This window comes from Pogoniulus pusillus, chromosome 20 (genome assembly GCF_015220805.1).
Source record: "Pogoniulus pusillus isolate bPogPus1 chromosome 20, bPogPus1.pri, whole genome shotgun sequence".
NCBI lineage: Eukaryota > Metazoa > Chordata > Aves > Piciformes > Lybiidae > Pogoniulus > Pogoniulus pusillus.
The window spans coordinates 7437238-7461648 of NC_087283.1; the positions used below are offsets into that span (position 1 = coordinate 7437238).

Here is a 24411-nt window from a genome sequence, read left to right on the forward strand (position 1 = left end):
TCCCATTTCATAAACCTTTGTACTCATTTCCACAAGAAGCCCACAGGAGGCATGTTTTGCAGCTCATGACAGCTAGTAACTAAAGTAAACTACAGTGATAGATGTGGAAAGCTTGTCTGATTCAAGAAGCACTTACTCCTTTCTTTTTACAGGACTTTGTGATGGCTCAGCATCTCCAAATAAACCGATCGTCCTCCCTTCACACGACACTTTGGCCTCTCATTACTCATCCAGGGCACAAGTTACAACGTAGGTCTTACTCAACTCCACACAACTTGTACAATGATAGGGCCTACTCCTGTGACAAGAAAAATGGTGGAAATTGATCATAAAACAAGCAGAAGTGACAAAGTAACATAATTTCTATTGATTTGCTTTCAAAAGCAGGATGCAGCTGTGAAACTGTGATGCTTTTGTATGCAGCACCTAACAGCACAGCAGCTACCACTGCTTACTGAGGAAGAGAGACACTGAACCCAGACATTGCTTTTTCTGTCCAGACACATGGTAACAGAAGGTGTCCTGACAAAGTGAGGGATGGAGGTTGAAGGGCCAGGTCTGTTGGCAAGGCCTGCTGACAAAAACTGTGCAATCATATCACTGCATTGTGAAAGGGTTTCTAGCAGGAGCTGCAGTCAAGAGTGTTTCTCTGTTTCTCTCTAACAGCACTGTAACTTAAGAGTATTTTGTTTGCTACCCACTGCACTCAGTAAGGCAGCCAGGAAAATATATGATGGCAGAAAACAAAATTATATACAAGCAGGAACTCTATCACTTTCAATTCCTCTATGTAATTATTTCTTGGAAACAGGACAGAAATTTGACCAGACGCACAATAAATCAGCAGATGTCTTTGCTGCTGTGGTGACACTGTTATCAAGAAGGGTTAAGTGAAGGAAGGTACATGCAGAAATACACAAGACATGAGTTATTGAGAATGTTTATTTACTGGTTTACAGGTATATGCCTACCTCTTTATATTGAAAAAAAAAAGCTTTACTAAGTTTAAAAACAATCAGAACAAATACAATATGCATATTTGGAACCTTCTCAATTGATCCCTAAGTAATGGTCTTAGTCTGCTCTCCTTTATAGAATCATAGAATAATTTGGGTTGAAAAGGACCTTTAAAGGTCATTTAGTCCAATCCCTCTGCAGTAAGCACAGACATCTTCAACCAACCAACCTGACCTGGAATGCTTCCAGGGATGGGGCATCTGTCACCTCTCTGGGCAACCAGGCCAGGGTCTCACCATCCTCAGTGTAAGAAATTTCTTTCTCCTATTGAGTCAAATCTCCCTCTTTTAGTTTAAAATCATCACCCCTTGTCCTATCACAACAGACCTTGCTAAAATAGTCTGTCTCCACCTTTCTTACAGACCACTACTAAAAGGCGACAATAAGGACTCCTAGAACCTTCTTCAGACTGAGCAACCGCAGCTCTCTCAGCATTTCATCACAGCAGAGGGATTTCACAGCACTGAACACTTCTGTCTTGCTCACTACATGGGAGCAGATGAAAGTGCAAATACATTACTGTGTATCTGCTGCACTGAGAGATCCTGATTCCTCACATTAATGCAAGGCTTTTCCGTGCTCCAGCAAAGCAAGAACCTGATGAGACTTTTAATGGCTTTGAATAGAAGAAAATGCCAAGAGGTTTTCACATGAGAGTTTTTGGAGGGTGAAAATTATTGAAATAAATTTGTGGATTACTGTTCTGTTAATATATTTCACTAAAAATCTACCTTTGTTCAGCACTTCTTCCCAGACCCTTTGGTACTGAACTACCTATGGTACTACTATGACAAAGAAGCGTGAATGCTTTAAAAAGACAGAGTTTATATAGATTTATTATCAAACAAATGATAGTGTAGCTCAAGTATTTCCCATTCACGTTACCACTGAGTTGTAATTGACTGACAGAATTTTACTCACCCCTTAATACAGATCTCTAACCCACTGGTACATAACAGATGCCTAGAACTTGCAACAGCCCATCAGATTTCAAATACATGGCAATCTAAGCAAGAGAACCTTGGTACATCTGTGTTGTACTGCACTGAGTAAATCTGTTTCACAAGGAACATTCTCTTCAACACAGACATTGCAAAATATCACAGCTCTTTAGAGCTGAGGAACATTTGTCCTTAGTTTTCATAATATTTAATTAAAGCTTGCTATTTTGCTGGAATTGAGACACCAAGGAAAGAACCTGCTCTGAGGCTTGGATTTGCTGAGTCCCCAGGTAGGCTGCACTGTTTCTGGCAGTATCCTCTAAGAAATAGCGGTAGTTTACCATCATGCCACAAGAAGCACCAATACCCCGAGGGCTTGTGTCCGCCATCCAGTTTATCCTCCACATCACAGAGCCATTCTGGAGGTGAAAATTTGCTACTGGATTAAGAGCATAGCCACGATGTTTCTCCCCATACAAGTACCAGGCACAGAGTCTCATAAAAGGTGAATGGAGCACTGTAACTAATCTTTCTGATCTCACCCACTCATTGTTATTTAAGAGTTTCTTTAATGTTTCAGTAGAAGAATCTCCTGTGATCTCAGAGATTTCTTGCCATTCTGATTCGGTAAAAAGTTTATTTCTTTCCAGTTCTTTTGTTTGTGAGGAGAGGACACCAACAAGCCATTTTGTGAATCCTGGGATAGGTGAAAGAGTAGAAAAAGCTTTTATCTGAGGAAGTTCTTTCTGCAGACAAAGGGAGATAAAAAGAAATTCATGAGTTTTGTGATGATTGACAATGAGAAGTCTGAGAAAAAGAACAGCTGATAGCCTTTACCTGATGTCAAGTGAAGACTGAGGATTCTGAGAATTAACTGATATATACAGACAAAAATAAAAAAATGGCTATGCCAGCAACAGGTCAGTGACTAGAAAGCACTTGGAGCACACAGAAAATTCACACACTGACTCAACTGCAGCCCACACACACCACTCATAGAAAAATACTCAGGCAGTAATTACCAACACTACATACTGATGTATCAGTTTGTAGGCAGAAATAAACAACCACCTGTCACCAAGACACTACGGTGAGGATTTTTAACAAAACAAACCTACAAGTTCTCAAAGCCTATAGATATAATTTATTTTTTTACATGTGACTACCTTTTTTTTTAAAGTCAAGGGAAGTTTATTATTTCAGGCTCTTGTAAAGTCAAGAAAGGTATTACTTTTAGATTTTAAGTGAAATAAGTATTTCTTAAAGTTTTGAAAGAGATTCTTTATGCAGGCCAGCTACTTTTGATGCTATTCCCAAACTAAACTACCTTGATAAAACAGCAAGGTAGGAAATGCATCCTTGCAGTAGAAGAAATATTGATCTCACAATTCGATACCTGTTTACCCTATCCTGCACATCTACTGTTTAAGAGTAAAGGCTGTTAACTGTGTAATTGTGTAAGGCAAACCACCCAAGAGGAAAACTGTGTTAGTGTGTTAGTTTTGTGGGATGCCAACATGAAAAACAGAGGAGGTTGTTAAACTCACTGTCATCTAGAATTCACAAAGATTATACTGGTAAACCTTGCTGAAGGAGTAGGGGGGCAAGGAACAGAGAGAAGACAGAGCTGAAGTGAAACAACTGCAGTGTTGTTTTAATTACTGTTCACGTAGGAAGAAATGGTGAGAACCAAGGCATTTATCAACATTACAGAAGCCTCTTGATGTCAACAGAAAATTGTCTTTAAATGACTATAAAATGCATTTTTCTACTTTGAGTACAACCATTAAAAATTCATCACTGCTCAGATTCCACCCTATCCTGGCAAACACTAATGGAAGGCATGCTGCTAGGCCGCCTGAACTACACCTGTGCCATTGCCTCCTCAGCCACCACCACACTACACACAATGCTGTCACCTGCACTCTCTTTTGTGAGGATGCAGAAGGCAGGGAACGCAGGCCTGACATACTTCCCTTGCAGGCTGCAGCCAAGCATTACCTCTGTTAACTTCCACAACTGGAATAATGTTCTGTGGTTATTTACATCTTTTTCCTTCCCAAATAGCTCACTGCTGTTCTGATGATTATCAGCACCATGATGCACTAGCCACTCTGAGTATACCACCTCTTCAGTGCTATGACTGATACCTGCATAAACTGGAATGCCTCACTGTTTTCCCCTTATCCTAAGTTCTTTAATTATTACACAGAAAAGCAAACCAAAGAACTCTTCTGGGACCAGAAAGGAACAAGAATGGCAGCCCAAGTTACAAAAACAGACCTCATTTCATTTCCCTTCAGAGAAAACCAAATTATTTTACAAAAACACTCATTTCTGTATCCTACTGAACAAAACAACCATTTCTATAATCAGAATACCCAGGAGATCCTGACTGTGTCACATTCACATTCTCATTCTCAGCTGCTACAGCTACCATGAACTGATCACAGAATCACAGGATGTTAGGGGATTAAAGGAACCTCAAAGGATATCTAATCCAACCCCCCTGCCAGAGCAGAATCACCTATACCAGATAGGTACTAGTAAATACTAGTAAAGCACTGACTTTCTGTGACTTTTTCAAGTCTCCTCTAATGATATTTTATTTTGAAGAGTAATTCTGAAACATAAGTCTATAACAAGATCTGTGAAATACAACTATCAGATTCCATTCCATCTACATTTAATAAAAAATAGTCCTTACAAATCTACAGAAAGAGAGGCCTGTGGAAAGCAATTTCTGCTGATACTTTAGCACCCCTTTGTACCATTTCTGAGAACACAGCATTGATAAAATCAAGGCATTTATTAGGGCTGTGTTATTACTGTGCACCACAGCTTAGAAAATGTTTTAATTGAAAGAATGTTTCTTGGAGTAGACAGTTTAGTCTTTTGAGGAGTTTCCTCTCAACTTTTAAAAAGACAGCAATTGCCACAGTAAATGAAATATATATGTTTTTTTTGGAGGCAGAAAAAAAGGGAAAAATGAGATCAGAACAAAGCTACAGACTTCAAAAAAAGATTCTGTTCCCATCCCCATGCTCAATACTTCTCCATGGATATAAATACCATTTATCCACAAAGCAATTCAAAATAACTTGATATGACCTGAATACAAAATCAAATGCACACACTAAGCCTTCCTTTGCTCACCTTTCATCCACCTCCTTACAGTGTTTCTCAGTTAAGGAGTGTATCTAATCATCACATCTGGAATCCACACTCTTTAAAGCAGCAGGATCTTAATTAGTATGGTAAAGGAGAGTTATGCTCTGATGGCCCATTGTCAGCTACACTCTCCTTAATTGAACACTAGCTCCCACCAAAGACAACACTACTAGCACAGATCTCCTGGAGAAGGGACAAAGATAGCACAGAAGTGAATTTTAAAGGCCAATGGAAAACTAACTTCAAGATGTTTGTTCCTGAAGAAAAAGCTGATTGCTTTCAGTTTTACCAAGACAGCAAGGAGCAGTGTCACTTGCTACCTTCACTCCTCCACCAGCATGCTGAAAGCTGCCCAGTGGGGACTGTGCTGTGACTGTCCATACCTTAGCTGCCAAGACAGTGTGTTATCAAGTCATTTGACCTTTCGCATGTCAGTTCTTACTGTGGCTAGATGAATTTCTGCCCAAAAGGGAGGGCCACAGCTCCCTTTTGAAGATCAATGACCCCAGTACCCTTCTGCCAGTCCACATAGTAATGATGGATGACAACTCAGCAACTGTCTAGGATGTGATACACCTGCAAATGAACCTTAAGCTACAGAAACACAAACCTGTAATCTATAATGAGAAGAACCCTTTTCATTGAAGTCAGTATCCTTAAGCAGCAGCAAGACACCCTGAAACAGAGTGGATTTCCAAATGGGGTTTCATTCTTCTACGTCTTCATCGTGCTTTAAAGTTCCCCTTTGTCTATTACAAGAGATGGGGATAAATACATGAAAATTTTCAAATTTAGAGTCACAGAATGTTAAGAGTTGGAATGGATCTCAAAAGATCTAGTCCAACCCACTCTGCCAGAGCAGGATCACCTAGAGTAGGTCACACAGGAATACTCAAGTCACATGTTGAATGTTTCCAGTGAAGGAGACTCCACAATCTCTCCAGGCAGCCTGTCCCAGTGCTCTATCGCTCTCACAATGAAAAAGTTTTTCCTTATGTTTATGTGGAACCTATCCACTGCCCCTTGTCCTACCACTGGGCATCACTGACAAAAGCCTGGCTCCATCCTCCCAATAATTGTTCGTCATATCTTTATAAACATGAACGAGGTCATTCCTCAGTCTTCTCTTCTATGAACTAAAGATACTCAGCCTTTCCTTATAAAGGTAATGTTTCATTTCCTTCATCATCTCTGTAGCTCTACCATGATCTACCAATGAGAAATCCTGGCTGTGCTTCTAGAGAGAGCACAGATGTTACTAGAATGCAGTAGGGGTGAAAAAGAAGGTGGGGGGAAAGAGAGAAAAAGGTTGTCAGAGCCTAGGTAGATATTCAAGAGATAGGGGATGTGTTTCTTTTTTCACCCAAAGGTGGAATTATGTTTCTTAAAGGCTTTTTTCCCCCTACTTATCCTACAAAAGACAATGCCCTTGAGAACACATTGCTTGAATCTCTTTTATGAGCTTTTCACAGATATTTGGGGTTAAAACCTGATAGGGGAAGAAGGAGAGTAATGTTGAAATCTGCAAAGCAAAATTTTTCTTTGTGGTACAGTGAAAAACTGACTAGACCAAGAAAAAAGGCTGCTGATCACCAAGTCAGGTCTGCAAGTCTTCTGCACCATCTCTGCTAAGAAAGCACACTGAAAACACAATTTTGCTCCTGGAAAGAGCTAACAAACAGGGCTTTTCATGCTGGAGCTGAGACGTGCCCATTGTTTCCAGAAGGTAATAAATCCAACCACATCTCTCAGCTTGAGAAGTCAAGAGGGCACCTACATGCCACCCACAATGACAAAGCTGAGAACAAACCATTTCTTCCCATATTGGTGTATTAGTAACAACCACTGCAAAGTTCCTCATTAAGCAAGTGACATTTTTTCCTTCCTTGTGATTTTGACTGCTCTTTGTCTATTATTCATTTTCAGGAGAGACCCATCCACCAAAACTAAGCCAAAATTTAGTAGCTCCTACTCTATTAATAAACACACAATGGAAAATGGTGCATATTTTTTACTTCTTAGGACACAGAAGACGAGAGAAAGTGACCCCATTTTGAAGCTACAGTACAAACCATTATGTATATAATAAATGCTTGAATTTTGGAGCTTATCCGAGGCAGCCATTTCTTGTGGAAAAACAAATAGATGCAGCGAAGTGTGCACATTTATGTTGTTGCTAAATTGATGTGCTAGTTTCTAAGGCTATTGGTGGAGATCCATTAATGTTTATTTTCTTGTCAGAAACCCACACACCATTAAGGAACAGCTGCTTATTTTGTTTTGGGGTAGATTTCTAGCTTTTGTCATCTTTTAGTTTTCTTGGGGTTTTTTTATAGCAGAAGACTGCAGACTTCTGCTATTATCCATATCTCATCTGAAACTGCCTCACACTCTGAAAGCTGTAGTCCAAGGTCACATTTTTCATCAATGAAAGCAAAGCCTGTTTTGGAAATTATGATCTCCCCAGGTCACCTACATCAAATTAAGGTAGCAATTATCAACAGCCCAACCAGAAAGCTAAAATCTGCCACCAATTGTTAAGTATTCTATTGAGTCACACAGTAGCTATCAGTTTTCTCCCACAAATGCCACAGGCTATAAAATTCTAAGCAGTTTTCTCAAAGGCTTCACCACAGTTATCTGTGTCTGTCATCTGCAGACTGAATTGCTATGATGTACCTTCTGTGGAGCTACAGACCATTTAGAGTGCCTATAAACACACTCTGAATTAAATGTCTAATGAGAAATCTCTCTCTCTGTCTATGCAGCCACCAGCACCTATCCACTTGCTAGAAATGCATCTGCCTGCTTCTCCTCCGGCACCCAATTTAAGGTTTTCTTACTAGTTGTGTGAAATAGTTTCAAAATCAAATTAATCTCTGAGAACAATACAAGCTTAAATTTAATACAAGAGATTGTATGTATTTTCTGTTCCCTACTTAATGTACATTAATATAGCCAAGGGACTACACAGAGCACATGGGTACCCTACTTTCGGATTTGTGCAGGACGAACAGGGCCCAAAGTGGTATCAGTAGTCTAAAGAATTAACTCCATTGCTTACACAAAATAATCCAAACATAATACTGCTCAGATAACAATAGCAGCCCATTTACAAAACCCTTCCATATTATTTGTGCAGCAAACTTTTGTCAAGCAACTGCCAAAACCAGAAACATCCTCTACTAAGAGCAGCACACCTTCTTCCAGGCTGCCCAATGTATATGGGACAAGTTACATCTCTGAAGTCCTGTCCTGATCTCCCCTGCATCCCTTCCCTTCACCCAATTATTTTACTCTAACTGTGAAAAATACCAAATCATAAGGTCTAGGTAGAGATTAAGGAAACTGCTGACTGTGCACCAATAAAGAGATGAAACTAAGCACCCACTTCTATGACTCAACCTTATCCATCCTCCATCTGCTAAAACTAGTGAATGACTCCAAAGCAGGGGCCATTAATTTCCATGCAGTGCCTCAAACCAACAGTGCTTAACACTGAGGGTTGTAATCTTTGCCAGAGCCTCTACTGCTGCATTTTTCCTAACAGTCCTAATAAAAACCCATTTGTAAAAACACTTTCATGAGGGAATTAAAATGTCTGAAGATGAGAAGTGCTACATTACACACGTACATGTTTCACAGTGTGTGAGACCAATTCAGCAAGCTAGCAAGATTTCTAAATTTATAAGCTCTATCTTAAAGGTTCATTAATGAGATTTTAAGGATTCTGGTACCAATTGAACTTATAGGCATGACTTTATCTTGTAGATACTTGCTAGCTAGATTAATGTTTCAGTACAGTTTTTCTGAAATCTTGCCAAATAAAGGCTTTGATGGTGGGGGAAAAAAAGAGAGGCCATTAGCATATTCCTAACTTAATGCATATCTTTCTCTGATGTAATGATAGACAGTCATGACAGGAATTTGGAGTTTTCCTTATGAAGAATGACAGCTAAGAATTCAATTTTGAGGTTACAATGGTACTTACAACTGTAAGTGTCAGAGCAGGTTAAGTTAAGGCAAAGCCAGATAAGGCATTTTCACTAGAGGATAAAAAGAAGTTTTAAGAGTCTGCAATGCCCTAGGAAAACATGGATGAAATTACATTCTAGGGATCAAAATGTCCACAAAAGTTAACTCAAACAAGCAGCAAGTTATAATAGCAATCAGCAATTCAAATACAGTGAGAACCTTCAAATGGTCTCATCTTCCCAAAGCATTTTATTATCAGTTAAAGAGAGTGCCAGCTTTTGCAACCTGGAACACTTGGTGATTTAGCAGTGCTTTATTTAAAGATTTCTTTTTTGCAAAGCCACACAAAGGTTACAGAAAAAATTCTCTTCCTATCGGAGATCCCAACTATCTGTTTTTACAACAGCTGCTGGTTGGTTGTTTAATGAGATGTAATTTTTGACCCATAATGTTTTTGCTGAGGCTGTATTATTTCAGCTGCTGTGACCAACTCAGCACTACTGCTATACCATTTGTCCCTTTTAAAGCAAGTGACTACAATGCTGCCCCAAAGAATTATGCCCAACTCGAACACAGACAACCTTGGAAAGTCCTTTGCTTGCAGCTGACCACAGCTTCTCTGAGCTGAAAGGTGAAGCTTACTGAGATATGTCACAACATCTGTATGGAAAGCTGAATAAGTAGGTGTTATAGACCAATTAAATAATTCTGATAACATCAGTATGATGATTCACAGATCTAAAACATGTAATCAGAGATGGTTCTCACAGAATTCAAGGTGACAAATTCAACAACAGTACTTCTGAACAAAAAAGATGAAAGCATGAATGGAGACAAAGTGGGAAGCAGAGAAAAGAAGAAAAAAACATTAACAACACTGCAAAGTGGAAGAAAAACTATTAAGAGAACCACATCCATCATGGGCAAACTCTCCTGAATCATCCTTCATAGATTTTTAGCTCTATGGTATTAGCCTAATGAGGGTACCCACCAAGAAAAGGAATGGTGCATGGTACATGGAGGTTATTGTACCTTTAATAGATACAGAATAAATATAAACAGTTCAACTGCACTGTCAGCTAAGTATGTGTCAAATTTGTCATATAAAAACTTATCAATACCACTATGTTTTTTCTAACATCTTAGAGCAGTGTAGGAAATTAAAGCAGAGAGGAAGACCACCATCACTGGCATCATACAGAACACACTTGTCTTTCAATATTAAATAAGTTATTCAAGCTTGAGGCAATAATACTGGGATTAGAATGTATTTAAAGGTACCTCAGCCAAATGGTTTCCCATTTGATGAATGCTGAAGAAGGGCTGCATTTTACAATACAAAATGTAAATCCTGTCATAATGATAAATAAGAAACACCTTCTTCTGCTGTATACTCCAGATTTTAGAACTTGCACATAGGTTATCTAAGTATGGTATTTCTATTTTCCCTTATAACTCACTGGTAACTCCTCTTGTAAGCAATTAGTGACAGACAAATATGTTGCTAAAAGGATTATTTTATGAGAGCAACTCAATTATCCAGAAATTATTTTTCAGATGTGAAAGCAGGTAACTGCATAAATTTATTCCAATTTCCCCTCAGTCAAGATCAGACAGATGGCTTGGCCTAATTACACCTGGACTACTACATTTCCAAAAGTAAGAAGCAACAAAATTCAGCGAAAAAATCAATTAAAACAACAAACTTCAGGGCAGCCAGAAATTATTCAGTCGTTGATTAATCAATCATTTCATGCATCCAATTTAAAATTCTTTTTCTAAGTAGAACTTAAGGTTTAAATCATGGACAGTTTTCCAGACATCATTACAAATCCAGGTGTTAGAACAAAGAAAGTAAACACAAGTAGTGATCATTACTTTTAAGAGGTAGCTTTGTTAACGATTTCAGTAGTAAAGACTATGAAATAATGTACTAAAGACAGAAATGTAACTGTCTCTTTCACATCACTCTGTACATAATTTATTTGGAAGAAGGTTCTACCAAGTCCTAAAACTATAACCAGTAACCCTATATTACACAAATTCATAGAATTGACTTCCATGAAATAATTGATTCCTGTGTCTTTCAAATGTTAAAAGACTTCTGCTTTACTATATTGCAAGAAACACCCTGGGAAAGAAATGTCACAAACATGCACTAACAATGCCCTGTCCGCTCAACTAAGAGTCAGTAGAGAAGCATGTAAGGCACTACACTGCAAAACACAGATATATTAAAGCTTGCATTCAGTAGAAATGCAGAAGTTTAACTTTTAGAGAACCTGTGCACAAAATCAGGCAAACATAGGCAATTCCCACAGTACATATCAACATATCTACATCTGGCAGACTTTAAGCAATAGCAGAAATGTTCTTCCAACTCTTTACACATCTTCAAAGGTTGATGATCTGGTAAGAAGCTAGAACTGCAAGTGAAAACGTAGGAGCTCCAGGCCCTGAACAGTGACACAAAATGGGAACTGAAACAGCAATAAAAGAGGAGCACGCTGGCCAAACAGCATCTTAAGTGCACCCTGTCACACCTACCTGCAGCTCTTTTACAACCCGCTTGATGAGGTAAGTCCCAAGTTCTACACCTTGCAGTCCCTGCTGAGTCAAACTGATGGAGTAGAAAATTGCTGCTGTAATTTTATCTGCCTCTTCTGTTTCTAAAGGCACTTCTTTCACTATGTCCTGGGAAAATAAGAATTAAAAAAAAGGTTTGTAGTAGCTATCATCACCATTATTGGGGAGGGAGCCTTGCTTTTTAACTTTCAAATGTGTTAACACTTTTCCCCACTGTTTTTTTCATTACTCCCTGTGAGAAACAACAAAAAACTAATCAAGAAGTTGAAAAAAGAGTTCCTTATCTGCTGGCAAATGCAAAAAATGACTGTTAACATGGTTTAAAAATTTCAGAAGTAATCACAACAGCTTTGAGGTTTTAATCTCATTTGTTATCTTTTCTTAAATGTTTCATTTCTTATTCTTCTTGCACTTGAGCAGAACAACATTTCAACTTAGGTAATAGATCAGATACACAGAATAGCCTTGTAATTTTAAAATCCTAAATCTCTCATTCCTTAAGACATGAAACAAAATCAAGTATTCCCAAATTATAAGGAAATGCAGGTTTCGAGAGAAGTACATTGTAACTTGAGCACTTTGTTGTGCACTAAATGCATTAGTAACTGTACCTGTATGCTGCTGGAGATATCACTGGTTAGTGCAACATGCAAAACTATCAATGGTTCTCCTGGGATTGCACAGTGAGAAAAAAAGTAGCATCTTCTATATGGCCCAACTCGGCGCTTCATATCAACCCAGTTTCTAACAGGATGCACAGCTTCAGAACTCAATAAGAAAACAGAAAACAAAATTGCATTAGTATTTAAAATTTAAAAATAGAGGTCAGCAGCCAAATCCAGCTCAGTACATCCCCCATTGATGAAAACTCTTCGCACTTACTCACTGATTTTCTGAAGTACTTCACAAGGTGATTGCCAAGTGACTCGTTCCAAGTTTAGGAATCCTGTGGAGAACCACTCTGACAGCATGTTCTTGAGAACTCCATTCATTTCCTGAAAACAGAAGAAAGATGAATTCATTGGCTAAGTATGACAGGTAGAACATATGAATGTGAGCAAATACAACCTTGATTATGTGATACTACAACACTGGGAAGTTCAATTAAATTACTGCATAGGTTTTCAAAGATCAATCACATAATAGTTCAGCCCTTTTCCTACAGGACTAAACAAAGTGTTCAAAGACATTGTCTACAGCAAACTGCAGACAGAGAAATCAAAGAGAATGCAAAACAAGGCAGATGAAAAGTAGACAATAAAAGTATTTGAGCAGTCTTGACTCAAGGTCACAAATGCTCAGAGTTAAATACCAGGGAAAAAACCACAGGAAAGTTTATGAAACTAACGACCTGAATTACATCATCATTTTCTATATCTGAATCTCTTTTGAGCATTCAGCAGTTCCTGCCTTACAAGGACTTGTAGTAGTGGCTTATTAGCGCAAGCAAGTAACTCACTTAATTGAAAATTTCCAGGTTCTTACTATATTCTTCTATTAGTCATTTCTACATTTTTTATATTGCTCTTTAGGAGAAAGATCCAGAACAGGTATTTAGTTCTGCACACTGTACACCATTCCCACATACAGAACTTTCTGCTTTTGACAGATCTCCAAGGCACATATAGATCTGCTGGAGATGACTGGAATCCATACACGCACATTCGGTTTGCACTTCAGCATGAATTGTACAACTCAGCACAGGAACTGCACGTAACTACTCAGGATGACAAATTACAAAATTAGTATCCTTGAACAGGATGCAGATCAAATAATAAGCTTTACAGGATTTTCCTTCTTTAGAGAAATGAAAAAAGTTTAAGCAAGAAAAACTAAAGCTGTGGCATAAGACCACAGAACACAAAAATCACAGCACATTTGGAACAGTGTGATACAGAATTAAAGCCAACTGTAATATCAAATGCTTTCAGGAACATTCATTGTAATGAATAATGAATTTTATATTTCCTACTAATTTCCTGCTGTCTGTATTATTAAAGATTTTACTGCCTAAAATTCTTCAAGTTCAGAGAGTATTCTTGAACTCAGCACAGTATGGATATATTCCTTGAAGAGATTCTAAAGCTTCTTTCTCTTTCTTACATTTGCTTTGTTTACAGGACACAGCATGATCCCAGCAACAACTTACAAACAGCCTAATGTAGGCTTACCTGAAAGCAACCTAACTCTCTTCCTATTCAGAATTTTATTAGCCAATGCTGTAAATAAAATACACCAAAATTACACTACAATGTACTTCACATTACTCCATTTAAGCTAAATAACAGTAAATTTAAAAATCTACTCAGAAGATGCTTACTATTTAAAACATCTTCCCCAAGCTAAGATGTAGTTGCAAAACATCCACAAAAAATTCCTATTGTAACCTAAAATGAGAGTTGTAAGAGACCCTTGTCAAGAGACATACATCAAAGAAAGTTCCTGTTGGCCAAAGTAACTGCTATGAGTATTCCAAGATAACAGGGTGAAGATTTACTCTTTAACTCAAAGTTTTAGAAAAATTAAATGTTTCCAGTCCTGATAATGCTTGCAGCTGTGATCAGGTATTTCAACCTACACCAACCCACTCCAAATCAAAGTTAACTCCTCCCATAATACTCAGGGTAAAGCTGACTGTGATGACTGCAGTCACGGAGCTTCTTGGCTCTTTACCATAGCTAAAGTGTAGAGTTAAACCTTATTTCTGCCTTCTTTCTTTCTACCTACTTCTTCCATGCTTACAAAGCTGTGTTAGTAAAACAGAGGCTTTGGTTTGGCGTCTATTTTTACTTAGGCAGAAATGGCTACTATAGGAACCACCCAAAGAACACTGCCATTCATCTACGTCACAGAATTTGGTCATTCATGCATATGTTATGCTCTCTATCTGTATTTGTTTTTCCACTAGCATGCTCAAATATAGAAGAAAAGATCTCACTTACTGAAGAATAAATTGACATACTTCAAATAGTGAAAATGTCAATTGCCTTGTTCCAAAGATAGGGAGGATCCATGAGGTCAACTCTCTAGCTCTGTAAATCAGTTTTCTGTTAGCCTTTCTCAGTAGAGCTCTTTTTTCAGTTACACAATGAAGTATGCTTAAAGTCTTCTCACTGAATTGTACTTCCACCTGTACTTGTACTCCAAAGCTGAACAAGGCCTGTATATACTAGTAAATAAAAAGTTGCTAAATGAATATTACACTGAAATAATATGAACAAAATTCACCTTAACTACGTTTACAGGGTAAGCAATCTCTACTGAAAAACAATGGAAGCCATGTAATGCATGGCACCATCATAAATAGTAGCCTCTCAAAAAAATACAGAAATGCAACTATCTGCAGCAAGTACAGAAGACTTGAGTGACATGACAGGTAACACTGAAGAAAATTCATCCCAGGAATGGACACTCTTCACCATTTTTCACTGACACTATGCTTACAGTGTTCATACCATCTGTCTCACAGTTACATTGTTCTACACAACAGTAGCAGGGAGAGGAAATAACACAATAGATGACATTTAAAAGGATCAGATTAACTTTGTAACCTGCATAGTTAAGAGGGACATAAGTAGTATACATTCTCTGGCCTAGCAAATGCATCTACTGCACATTTGTAGCAAGTTTGATTATTTTAGGGGGCCTTAGCAGCCATGTATGCTAAAGCTGTGCTGCCTTACTACCTCAAAGGAGCAGACCATTTCTACAATATGACATTACTGTGAAAAATCCATAAGTACTGTTGGCTCAGGGCACATAAACACTTGACATACTCTGACAGTACATCAGGTGACTGCACTTAAGAGTAGCTGTGATCTGTACTGGCAAAACTGTTTTTGCTGATGCTTCTGGGCTAGTGGATTAAAGAGAAAAGAGCAGGTTAAGCAAACTGTACTGAAAATGGCCCAGAATTCTCTGCACAAGAGCATCTACCAAAAAAATGGCTCTTACTGGCATTGCTAAATCAGGAAGATAGTGCACTTCCTGGGCAGTAAAACTGAGCAAGCAATGGCCTGCAAACTCAGCAAGGCTTGCATCAGCAAGACTGAATTTTTAGTCCAAGTACTCCCTCATATGGTTTTGGCTTAGTTTTGAGGTTTTTTTTCCCCCCCTCTCTCTTTAGCTGTAGACATATAAGTGTCCTAAACAAGTACATTCTGACTGTTCATTCTAGCTTTGGGTACTTCCCTTGTGAATCCTTGTTTCTACAGAGCTCTAAGGTTTTGGAAAATAACTATAAATCATTTTGGTCAAATATTCCTTCCCATAGTCAAAGTCCCCAGATATTTCAAGATTGTTAGTTTTGTCTTTTTCGTAAGGACACACTATAAGCCAGGAAAACAGCTAGAGTTGTCAGATCTGGGGTCAAACTAAGATTCCTACAGCTCTCCTGCCATCCATATGCTTTCAGAACACCATTTCAAGCTGCAGTCTAGCATCTAGAAGGAAAACTGCTGATAGCTGCACTCCTGCTAGTCATTATTTTGAACGCACTGCTCTTCATCTACTGGCACTAACACAGCTCAGATGGCTATGAGCAAGTTGGGAGGAAGCCAGTAAACTGGTAGAAGTAGAAAAAACAAGAATCATGCATTTTGTTCCTTTGAAGCACCTACAGGTTTAGCAAGCACAGCCTCTAAGATGGACATAACAACAGACAGCTGAATGGAAGTCTACTCTGCACGATGTATGTTTTAGAGCTACTTCAGGTCTAAACACAATGTAATTATAACCAAAGAACAAAGTGAAGCAGATGTGCTTCCAGTAATGATTCTGGAAGAAAGGAATACTGTTTATGAGGCATTACAACTCAATTAAAATAATCTGCCAATTTTAAGTAACAATGCTTTCTAACACAACAGGGCAGCATGCAGGCCAAAGGATAAGAATAGTTCGAGCTGGAAGAGATCCCTTTGACAATCATGTAGTTGAATACAACTGTCTATGCTGACAAAACTTATCCCTGAAGAAAGGCATCAAACACGTTAGCCAGAACTGTGCTTAATCCAAGTCATCTCAGTAAACATAACTCAGAATTTTGCTATCATTGTATATACAAAGGTTCTGAAAGGCTTGACTCCAACAGCCTCAAATTATGTTTGCTTATTTTGTTAATCTAGTGCTAGGGAAATTCTTATTTTCCTTCCATAGGCCTTTTTAGCCATAAAATTACACCATATTAAAAGATGCATATACTCATTATTCAAGTTTTAAAGTTCAGCAACATACATACTCAGATTACTACTTAAAATCATTCAGCTATACTTCAGTTTCTATTAGTAGAATATAACAATTTCTGATAATTGGTTATTTAATTCTGTGTTCTTGCTACAAGACAGCAAATTCCAGGCTTTTCATCTCCAAATCAGGTGCCTATTTATTGCACAATCAATGGGAAAAGCCTTAGGAAAAACTACAATTTTTAAATTAGGAAAAATTGCCCTTCTGATGAGGACAGTTATTTCAATTTCCCTCTCACACTATTACAAAGTAAAATATCATTTATGACAAAAAATCACATACAGACATTTACAATTAAACACAAAATAAAGCAACAGCAACTAAGACTCCTCGTGTCTCAAACAGATGGCTCAGTTATTATTGCTGATTAGTCTTCCACAGCTTTGGATTGTTTAAATATTTTAATCTGATAGGTTTCACCTGGCCATAGTGACTTACATAACCACTCTGATATTGGCTAGTGTTCACAGGTGTCTTTAGGTTTTTTTACAAAGTGGCTTCAAAAAATACTTATTTTAAATATCAGCAAATATTCACTAGCAGCAAAACGTGATCTGGTGTTGTCACACAAATAAAAGGGGATGGTTTTCTGCTCTTTTATTGCTAATACTTAATCACTGTAGTATTGAAAACTTCTCTGGCTCTTGTGTTTTTTATTGTTTGATGTCTTAAGGAAAAAACTACTTCCCTTTTTTCCCTCCTGTTTCCTTATTTAGACAGTGGGTAAGGGCTCAACAAACATTTTTAAGCAACATAGCCATTTGTGTATATTATTTTACTGTAATCTGTTGAAGAAACACTAAACAGAAACACTTCATCAACCAACATCCAACAGTCCAAGCTGCATCTATGTTGATATGTTATGAAGAAATAGAAAAATATTTTGTATTTACATCCCAGCAGTGAGTAATCCTTGTTTTAACAGGTCTTTCAAAATGCAGAATGAAAATTAAGGACTGTTTAAGAAACACAATTTGAGACAGTTTGGGCAAAACTAGAATCCCAGTAAGCCATATAATGTATTCTGTATTTTTCCTCCAGTACCATTAATATCCATTTAATTTTATTTCCACATTTTCTTTTCAGTGCAGTTATGAACACACAGAAGTTATAAAAATTCTTGTTGTGCATTTCTCTTCATGTATGGTTAGAATTTAAATCAAATCTACAATAATGAATTGGTACACAGGACTTTTCATAGGCAAATACCAAGCACTTTTTTTAATAGAAAAACTTCTACATTTAATTTGTTTCTTTAGTTAAGGGCTTCTTAGATCTTTAAAGTAAACTGTTTCAATATTCAGATTCTCCCTGTAGCTCTGTTCCACCTCAGTGAACTGAGACTCTAAGCCACTGATGAATCCTCATCAGTGAGCCCAGAGTCTTTCAAAGAAGTACAACTTGATGAAATAAATACATCCTTCTGCAGATGTCTACAGGCAAGACACCCATCACTACAAATATTTCCCCTCCTCAAAAATTCAGGTACAGCCTGTTCTTCCATTTCAAATTCCTCTACCAAAATTTAAAATCATTTTATCTGATTATACAAAGCTCAAGTGTTCAAACCTGAAAGTTCTCAAGAAAAAAAAAAAAATCAAGAAGTCCTACACACAGAAAGAACTTAAAGTTGGAACAGCTGTTAATAAAATACCCTGAACAATTATGTTTTTTTTTCCTAGTAGACTAATACAACTATATCAAGATTACAGACACACTCCAAAAATTGCCTAATTACAGAATCTATTTATTCATCAATTTCACAAAAATGCCATTTTTCATTACCTTTTGCAATCAACTTGAACCTTCACTGACTTTTTCTAAACCATGCAAAGATGAAGAATGTTTTAAAAGCAATTGAACAATTTGGTTTGCATTTTTCACTGGAGTCCATATCTCACCTGCTGAAACTAAGCAAGCAAAATATGTAAAAAAAAAAAACAAACTCAAAAAACCCCAAACAAACAAAAACAAAACCACACAACCTCAAGACCAAAATGCTGGCACAGAAAAAGAAGTACTATTTATGACAGTAAGCAGAAGAACTATGCAGAGGAAACAAGATTTTCAGCAAATTTCACTCTGTTCAGTGGAAGGAACAGAACACAGGAACAGAAAATGAGAAGGGGGGGAAATAAACAGCATCATTCAACAGGCCCAGCTTTATTGTAATGTAATTGTTCAAGCAAACTCTTGTATGTCAGTCATGGGTTTTTTTAATGATCGTTTTTACATTATCCATAAGGCTTACAATAACAATAATTGATTCATGCACAGGAATCATGCATAGGAAAGTCCACCTCTGGGACAGATTGTGAAGAAAACTAAACTTTCTTTACCATATGTCCTATACATATTTTCTTGTGGACTCTTTGTGAAACAGAAGTTGTATAACTTCATAAACACAGTTTACTGGTGATTTTTGCCATCTGATTGTCATGAAACTTGTGTCAAGAGTATCCAGCATCTTTTAAACATCCACAGAATGACATGTACTGTGTCATAACAACTTGTCAGGAAGAACACATCCAATTTTTCTGTCTTGTCTTCTAATAACTAATTTAAACATAAACTAAACCTTATTTGCACCATGTTCCTTCTCTCTGCACAATTCATCATTTTCAGCACTTGCAAAGCATTTTTAAGAGCCTATGTTCAAGACCTATGGAATTCTTCCAGTAAGGTAGTCACTATTCTTCTCAACTTCTTTTAAGTCAGGTTTTTCAACTTAATTTGCCTTACACTGGTACTTGTCAGCTAGGGCACTATAACTTGTGATTTAATAGACACAGGTATAATAGTTCAGTGGCTCCAGTGCTCAGAATCTTTCACAAGTCCAATGATGAGATACATTTTGGAGTGCAGTGCAGTCAGGCACATGCCACAAAGCACACAAAATCAGAGTAAGGTAGGCATTCACATTTTTTTGTTTAGTTTAATCATCAATTCAACTTAAAGAGGTGATTTATGAGAGACAACTGAGAGTATTGTGAAGATGTGTATACCTGGGAGTGACTGAAGACAATACTGCACCAGTTTGCAAGTGCATCATCTATTTTGCTAATGATTCAGGAACAGAGAAAACAAAAGAGAAACAAGCATCAGGTAATTTGCTTCTGCTTGTTTTACAATAATACCTTAAGACAAGAATTCATCATATATAACAGTGAGTCCTGACATTCTTAGCATCCATGCCAACTTTCACAGCTTTTCCACACCATTTTTCATCTCTTTCCTGCAGTTAGGGAAGCCAACAAAGCACCACCACACTGAAACTGTCCACTAAAAGATCCCAAAATATATGTTGTATTGTAAGGACAGTTCCCTATTCCAGATTTATATTATATTTTTAAAGGAAGAAAAAACTTTTAACAACCCCTTCAGCCCCAAATCTATAGTCTGAATATTCTGCCATATAGTTTTACCTGCTTTTGACATTTAGCCTCAGAACAAGTAACACAGTACCTCACATGTATAGCTTAAGGCACCAAATTAAATACAGCTACTCATCACAAACCACTTGCATCAGCTAGTAATTGCCTCCATTGCACAATCAAGACTTCCTGCGTGTTGAGCTTTCTCTTGGGTGCTTACAGTTATTCTGACACTTAGTTGCAATCAAAGCAAAAAGGTCTTAAAAAGCCAAGCAAGACCCTTATTTCAGAAGCAACATGTAACATGACATAGCAAGATGTTCCCAAACATACTAGCAAGAACACTGGAATAGGTCGTAGTTGTAAGTCTTGGTCGCTGTGAGAAACAGATGAGAATGACCTAAACGAAATTTCAAACTGAAAACAGTTTCCAGTGTAAATTCTTACAGCAAATATAGCCAGGAAAACAAACAAACAAACAAACAAACAAAAAAAAAACAAACCCAAAACAAGGCAAACCAGTTCTCTAAATCTTTCCTGGCCAATGTGCTATTTATCACCAAGTCTTAAATAATACTGAAAAAATGAAACTGACCAACAAGTGCAAAAAAAGACAGCAAGAACAGATGAGTATAACTAATCTCACTCATACAGTCAGCCCAAAGATTTAAAAAAAATAGTCTGAGAAAACATTAACAGAATGCTTATGAGGGCCCTTTTATTGAAGTTTTGAAGTTTTAGTTTTACAAACAGTACTTTCCTATTTTCAAATGGGTTTAGTATGATTCTGAATGTACTGTATTATCAGATGCATGTACACTGAGTTGGTTTTAACATTTCTATCCTATTCGTTTTGCAATTTTAGTCTCTTTTCACTTAAGATAATACAAGTGGATGTTGATTACCAATGCTGTTGCTACTTCAATTGTGATGAGCATGGTTTATTGACACCACTGACATTAAAGCCATTCTTATAATGTCAAACTTAATTTGGATTTGAATATTGGCAAACAAGTTGTGGTCAGGGCATCTGATCAACCTGCTGTCATTTTTCATTGCCTTCCGGGAAGTCCTGTCACCTTCTGCCATAGTAATGTGCTACATCAGTGGTTGCCTCACGGTTATGTCACCTTACTACACCAGATAACCACTGCGGAAGTTCCACCTCACCTGTTTTATAGACACTACTGAGCAAAGTCTTGGACAAGTCCTTTCTCCTGTTGATACACTTTACCATTAGCATGACATGGCTGCTACGACACTCGAGGCCCTGTAGTGGAGTCTTGCATGCCATTTCTCCAGCCAGTTCCTTATGCAGCTCGACAGCCCCAACATTAGCACGGTTTTTGTCGTCTTGTGTCAGCGTGGCACTTCCTCCACTGCCTTAAAGACAGCTTTTCACAGCCCACAACCCAGCCTCTCACTGCCACCTCGGTTTGGAAAGCCTATTGCTTCACATTATGGGCCACTCCTTTCTTTAGCTGTCAGCAAAGCCAGCTCTCCCTGGTGCCACAGTGGGGGAAGTGGCTTCATTTGTGTCACAGAGACCCCAACAGTGAATCACATTCACAGGACGCTTTACAACTCAATGTGAAGAATTCACGAGCAGCACCATGAGCAGGAAGCTCCAAATCACATCCCCTCTGGCCTCCCCCCGACTCCCTTTCCGAGCCACCCATCCCTAGCTGAGCCCTCACCTTGACATGAGGCCCGTCCACCGCCTTGGTCGCCAGCCCCTCCACCAGGTCGCCCCTCAGCTCCACCAGGAAGCGTAGCCCGCCCTCCAGGCGGCCCAGATGCTGGAAGAGACCCCGGTACTGGGGGCTGAGGTAGTAACGGAGCCGGTCCTCGGCCTGCAACAGAGCCCCTAGCTCCCTTTGCTGCTCCCGGGCCTGCAGCACCTTAGTGCTGAACTCCGCCACCCGGCTGTGGTCCACGCCGAAGTCGCGGGCCAAGCGGGTAAGAAGCTCGGCCCTGGGCGGCCCGGCCTCTAGGTTCCGGTAGTACCGCATGAACTCCGCGCTGCGCAGCTCCGCCGGCCGCGGAGCTTTCTCCCTGGTCTCGTAGGGCGGCAGCGGAGGGACGGAGCGACTCAGCAGCTCCTCTATGTCTGCGACAGAGGTGGTGCCGGAGCCCGCCGGGCTCTGGCTCAGATCGGCCGCTACAGAAACGCGACGCAGCCGCCGCGACACTGCCCAGGAGCCCAGGAAGGGCCGCGGGCTCAAACACTGTCCCAGACGACTCATGTCCCGCCTCGGCTCTTGCGGTACCGTTCTTCACCCTCCAGCAGGGCCAGGCCGCAGCACCGCCCCAGCGCCTTAGCGGGCGGGACGATTGGCTGGGGTCACAGACTGACAGCCCTCCTCGCCAATCGAAAGCGGGAGGAGTGCGGCGCTGCTGTCGTGGTGTCGGGCGCCATCTTGAGCGTGGCGCGCAGACGAAGGGGTCGCTGTGCCGCCTGAGGCAGCCGCTCCTTCCTCCGGGATGGCTGCGGCGCCCAGAGGTGTAAATGGCACTCGGGGATATTCGCTCCCCGAGTGCACTGTTCTTTAGCCATCACTGCACAAGCCACTGTGCCTTGTATCGTTCTCACCTGTCACTCCCCGTTTTCCCGTACCTGCCCTTGTACTTCTCACAGCTCACCTACACCTGAGGGGAGGGCCTCAGGTGGGCATGTGCTAGGCCAGGCATCACGACGAGTCTCTGGCCTTGGCAGAGTTGGGATGGCATCCGTTCATCCCCGTGTGATGTGCTCTCCTGGAAGCCTGGCAGCTGTCAGTTGGAGCAGCTGAGCAGTGAGTGTACAGGGTTACCTCACAGTGCCAGGCCTACTTGAACCTGTTTGCTCTGAAGTAAGTTCAGGAGACTGCATAAACTTGATTATCTAACCTGAGAACACAGTCTTGAAAGTAGTTTGGGGCTTATAGGCAGTCATGAGCCCAGAATCCTCAGGTTTGTTCTATAGTTAAGCTGAATATGTACACAGCCCTGCTATTCAGTCTGACAAAGATGTGTTTGCCTCCTGACACCCCTTGCACTCTGTCGTTATTGTCGTTACCTGCTCATTAGACTACGTGAAACACACAGGTCAGGATGATAACAGACCAGAACTGAGCACCAATTTTCCTGTTCTACAGAAGCCCAGGAAATTCCTTGTTCTCAACATTCAAAGTAAGGATTGAGGAGGGATTCAAGTCATCTCTGTGGCCGAAATGACAAAGATAATAGCCAATCACTATCTAATTACAAATTGCTAGAACAATAGGTTAGAGCTTCCCAAGGAAGGAGAAAAAACATAATAAACAAACGCTATGTGAGCAGTATAGCCCTGGGCAACCAAGTGTCACAAAATAAGCTAAGATGCCATAAAAAAAGGGAAAGCGTGACTCAGAAGTCTTACAATATACAAACTAGACTTCTTTCTCTCTCTCTCTCTCTTTTTTTTTTTTATTCTATGGGCAATGCATTAAGTTTCAGAAATTCCCTGAAAGAACTCTGACTTCATTTTCAGCAAAAATGAAAGCTCTCAAAATTTGGTTGGTTAGGCTTTCTGCATCATCTCTACTCTCTCACAGAGAGAGTGATTTCCCATTGGAATGGGCTGCCCAGGGAGGTGGTGGAGGCACTGTCCCTGGAGGTGTTTGTTGCGGAGGGCAGTAATAATTCGTGGCCGAGTCGAGAATTTATCAAAAATAGATATTTTTTATTTTTACAAAACCCGCCCCCACAACTATATATGCAAAGATTAATTTCGTTTGATAAACAGGTTCAGTTGCATGAGAATTCTACGAGGATACCATTAATAATCTGACTATATATATTTGGAAGTCAGTTTTTGGAAAAGGAGTCTGCTATTAATTAATAGCGGTTTCTTACTAAATTAAGCTAAGCCAAATAACTCACTCAGGCTGGCTCGTGCAGTCGGTCTTCCTCCTCCAGCGGCTACAGGAGTCGTTAAGGGTCGTTAAGGGTCGTTAGGCAGACAAAGGTGTGCCTAACACCAAGGCAAGTCCTTTGGTCTCTCTGCAGTGCAGGCACAGGAGAGTGAGCGAACTCGTCCAGGCACAGGCAAAATCCAAAGCGGGAACCCCAAAGGCGGGAAG

The 24411-nt window shown here is 39.4% G+C and overlaps 1 protein-coding gene across 1 annotated transcript; it reads right to left on the reverse strand.

Moving 5' to 3' along the window:
• Positions 1–924: 924 nt before the first annotated feature.
• MLYCD (malonyl-CoA decarboxylase) lies at positions 925–22603 on the reverse strand. The gene is made up of 5 exons (XM_064160032.1): positions 22006–22603; positions 12573–12685; positions 12302–12458; positions 11652–11798; positions 925–2704 (listed from the first exon to the last, which is right to left on the reverse strand). The coding sequence occupies exons 1-5, from the start codon at positions 22552–22554 to the stop codon at positions 2171–2173; spliced, it is 1500 nt and encodes a 499-aa protein (XP_064016102.1). The 5' UTR covers positions 22555–22603; the 3' UTR covers positions 925–2170.
• Between the last annotated feature and the right edge of the window lie 1808 nt (positions 22604–24411).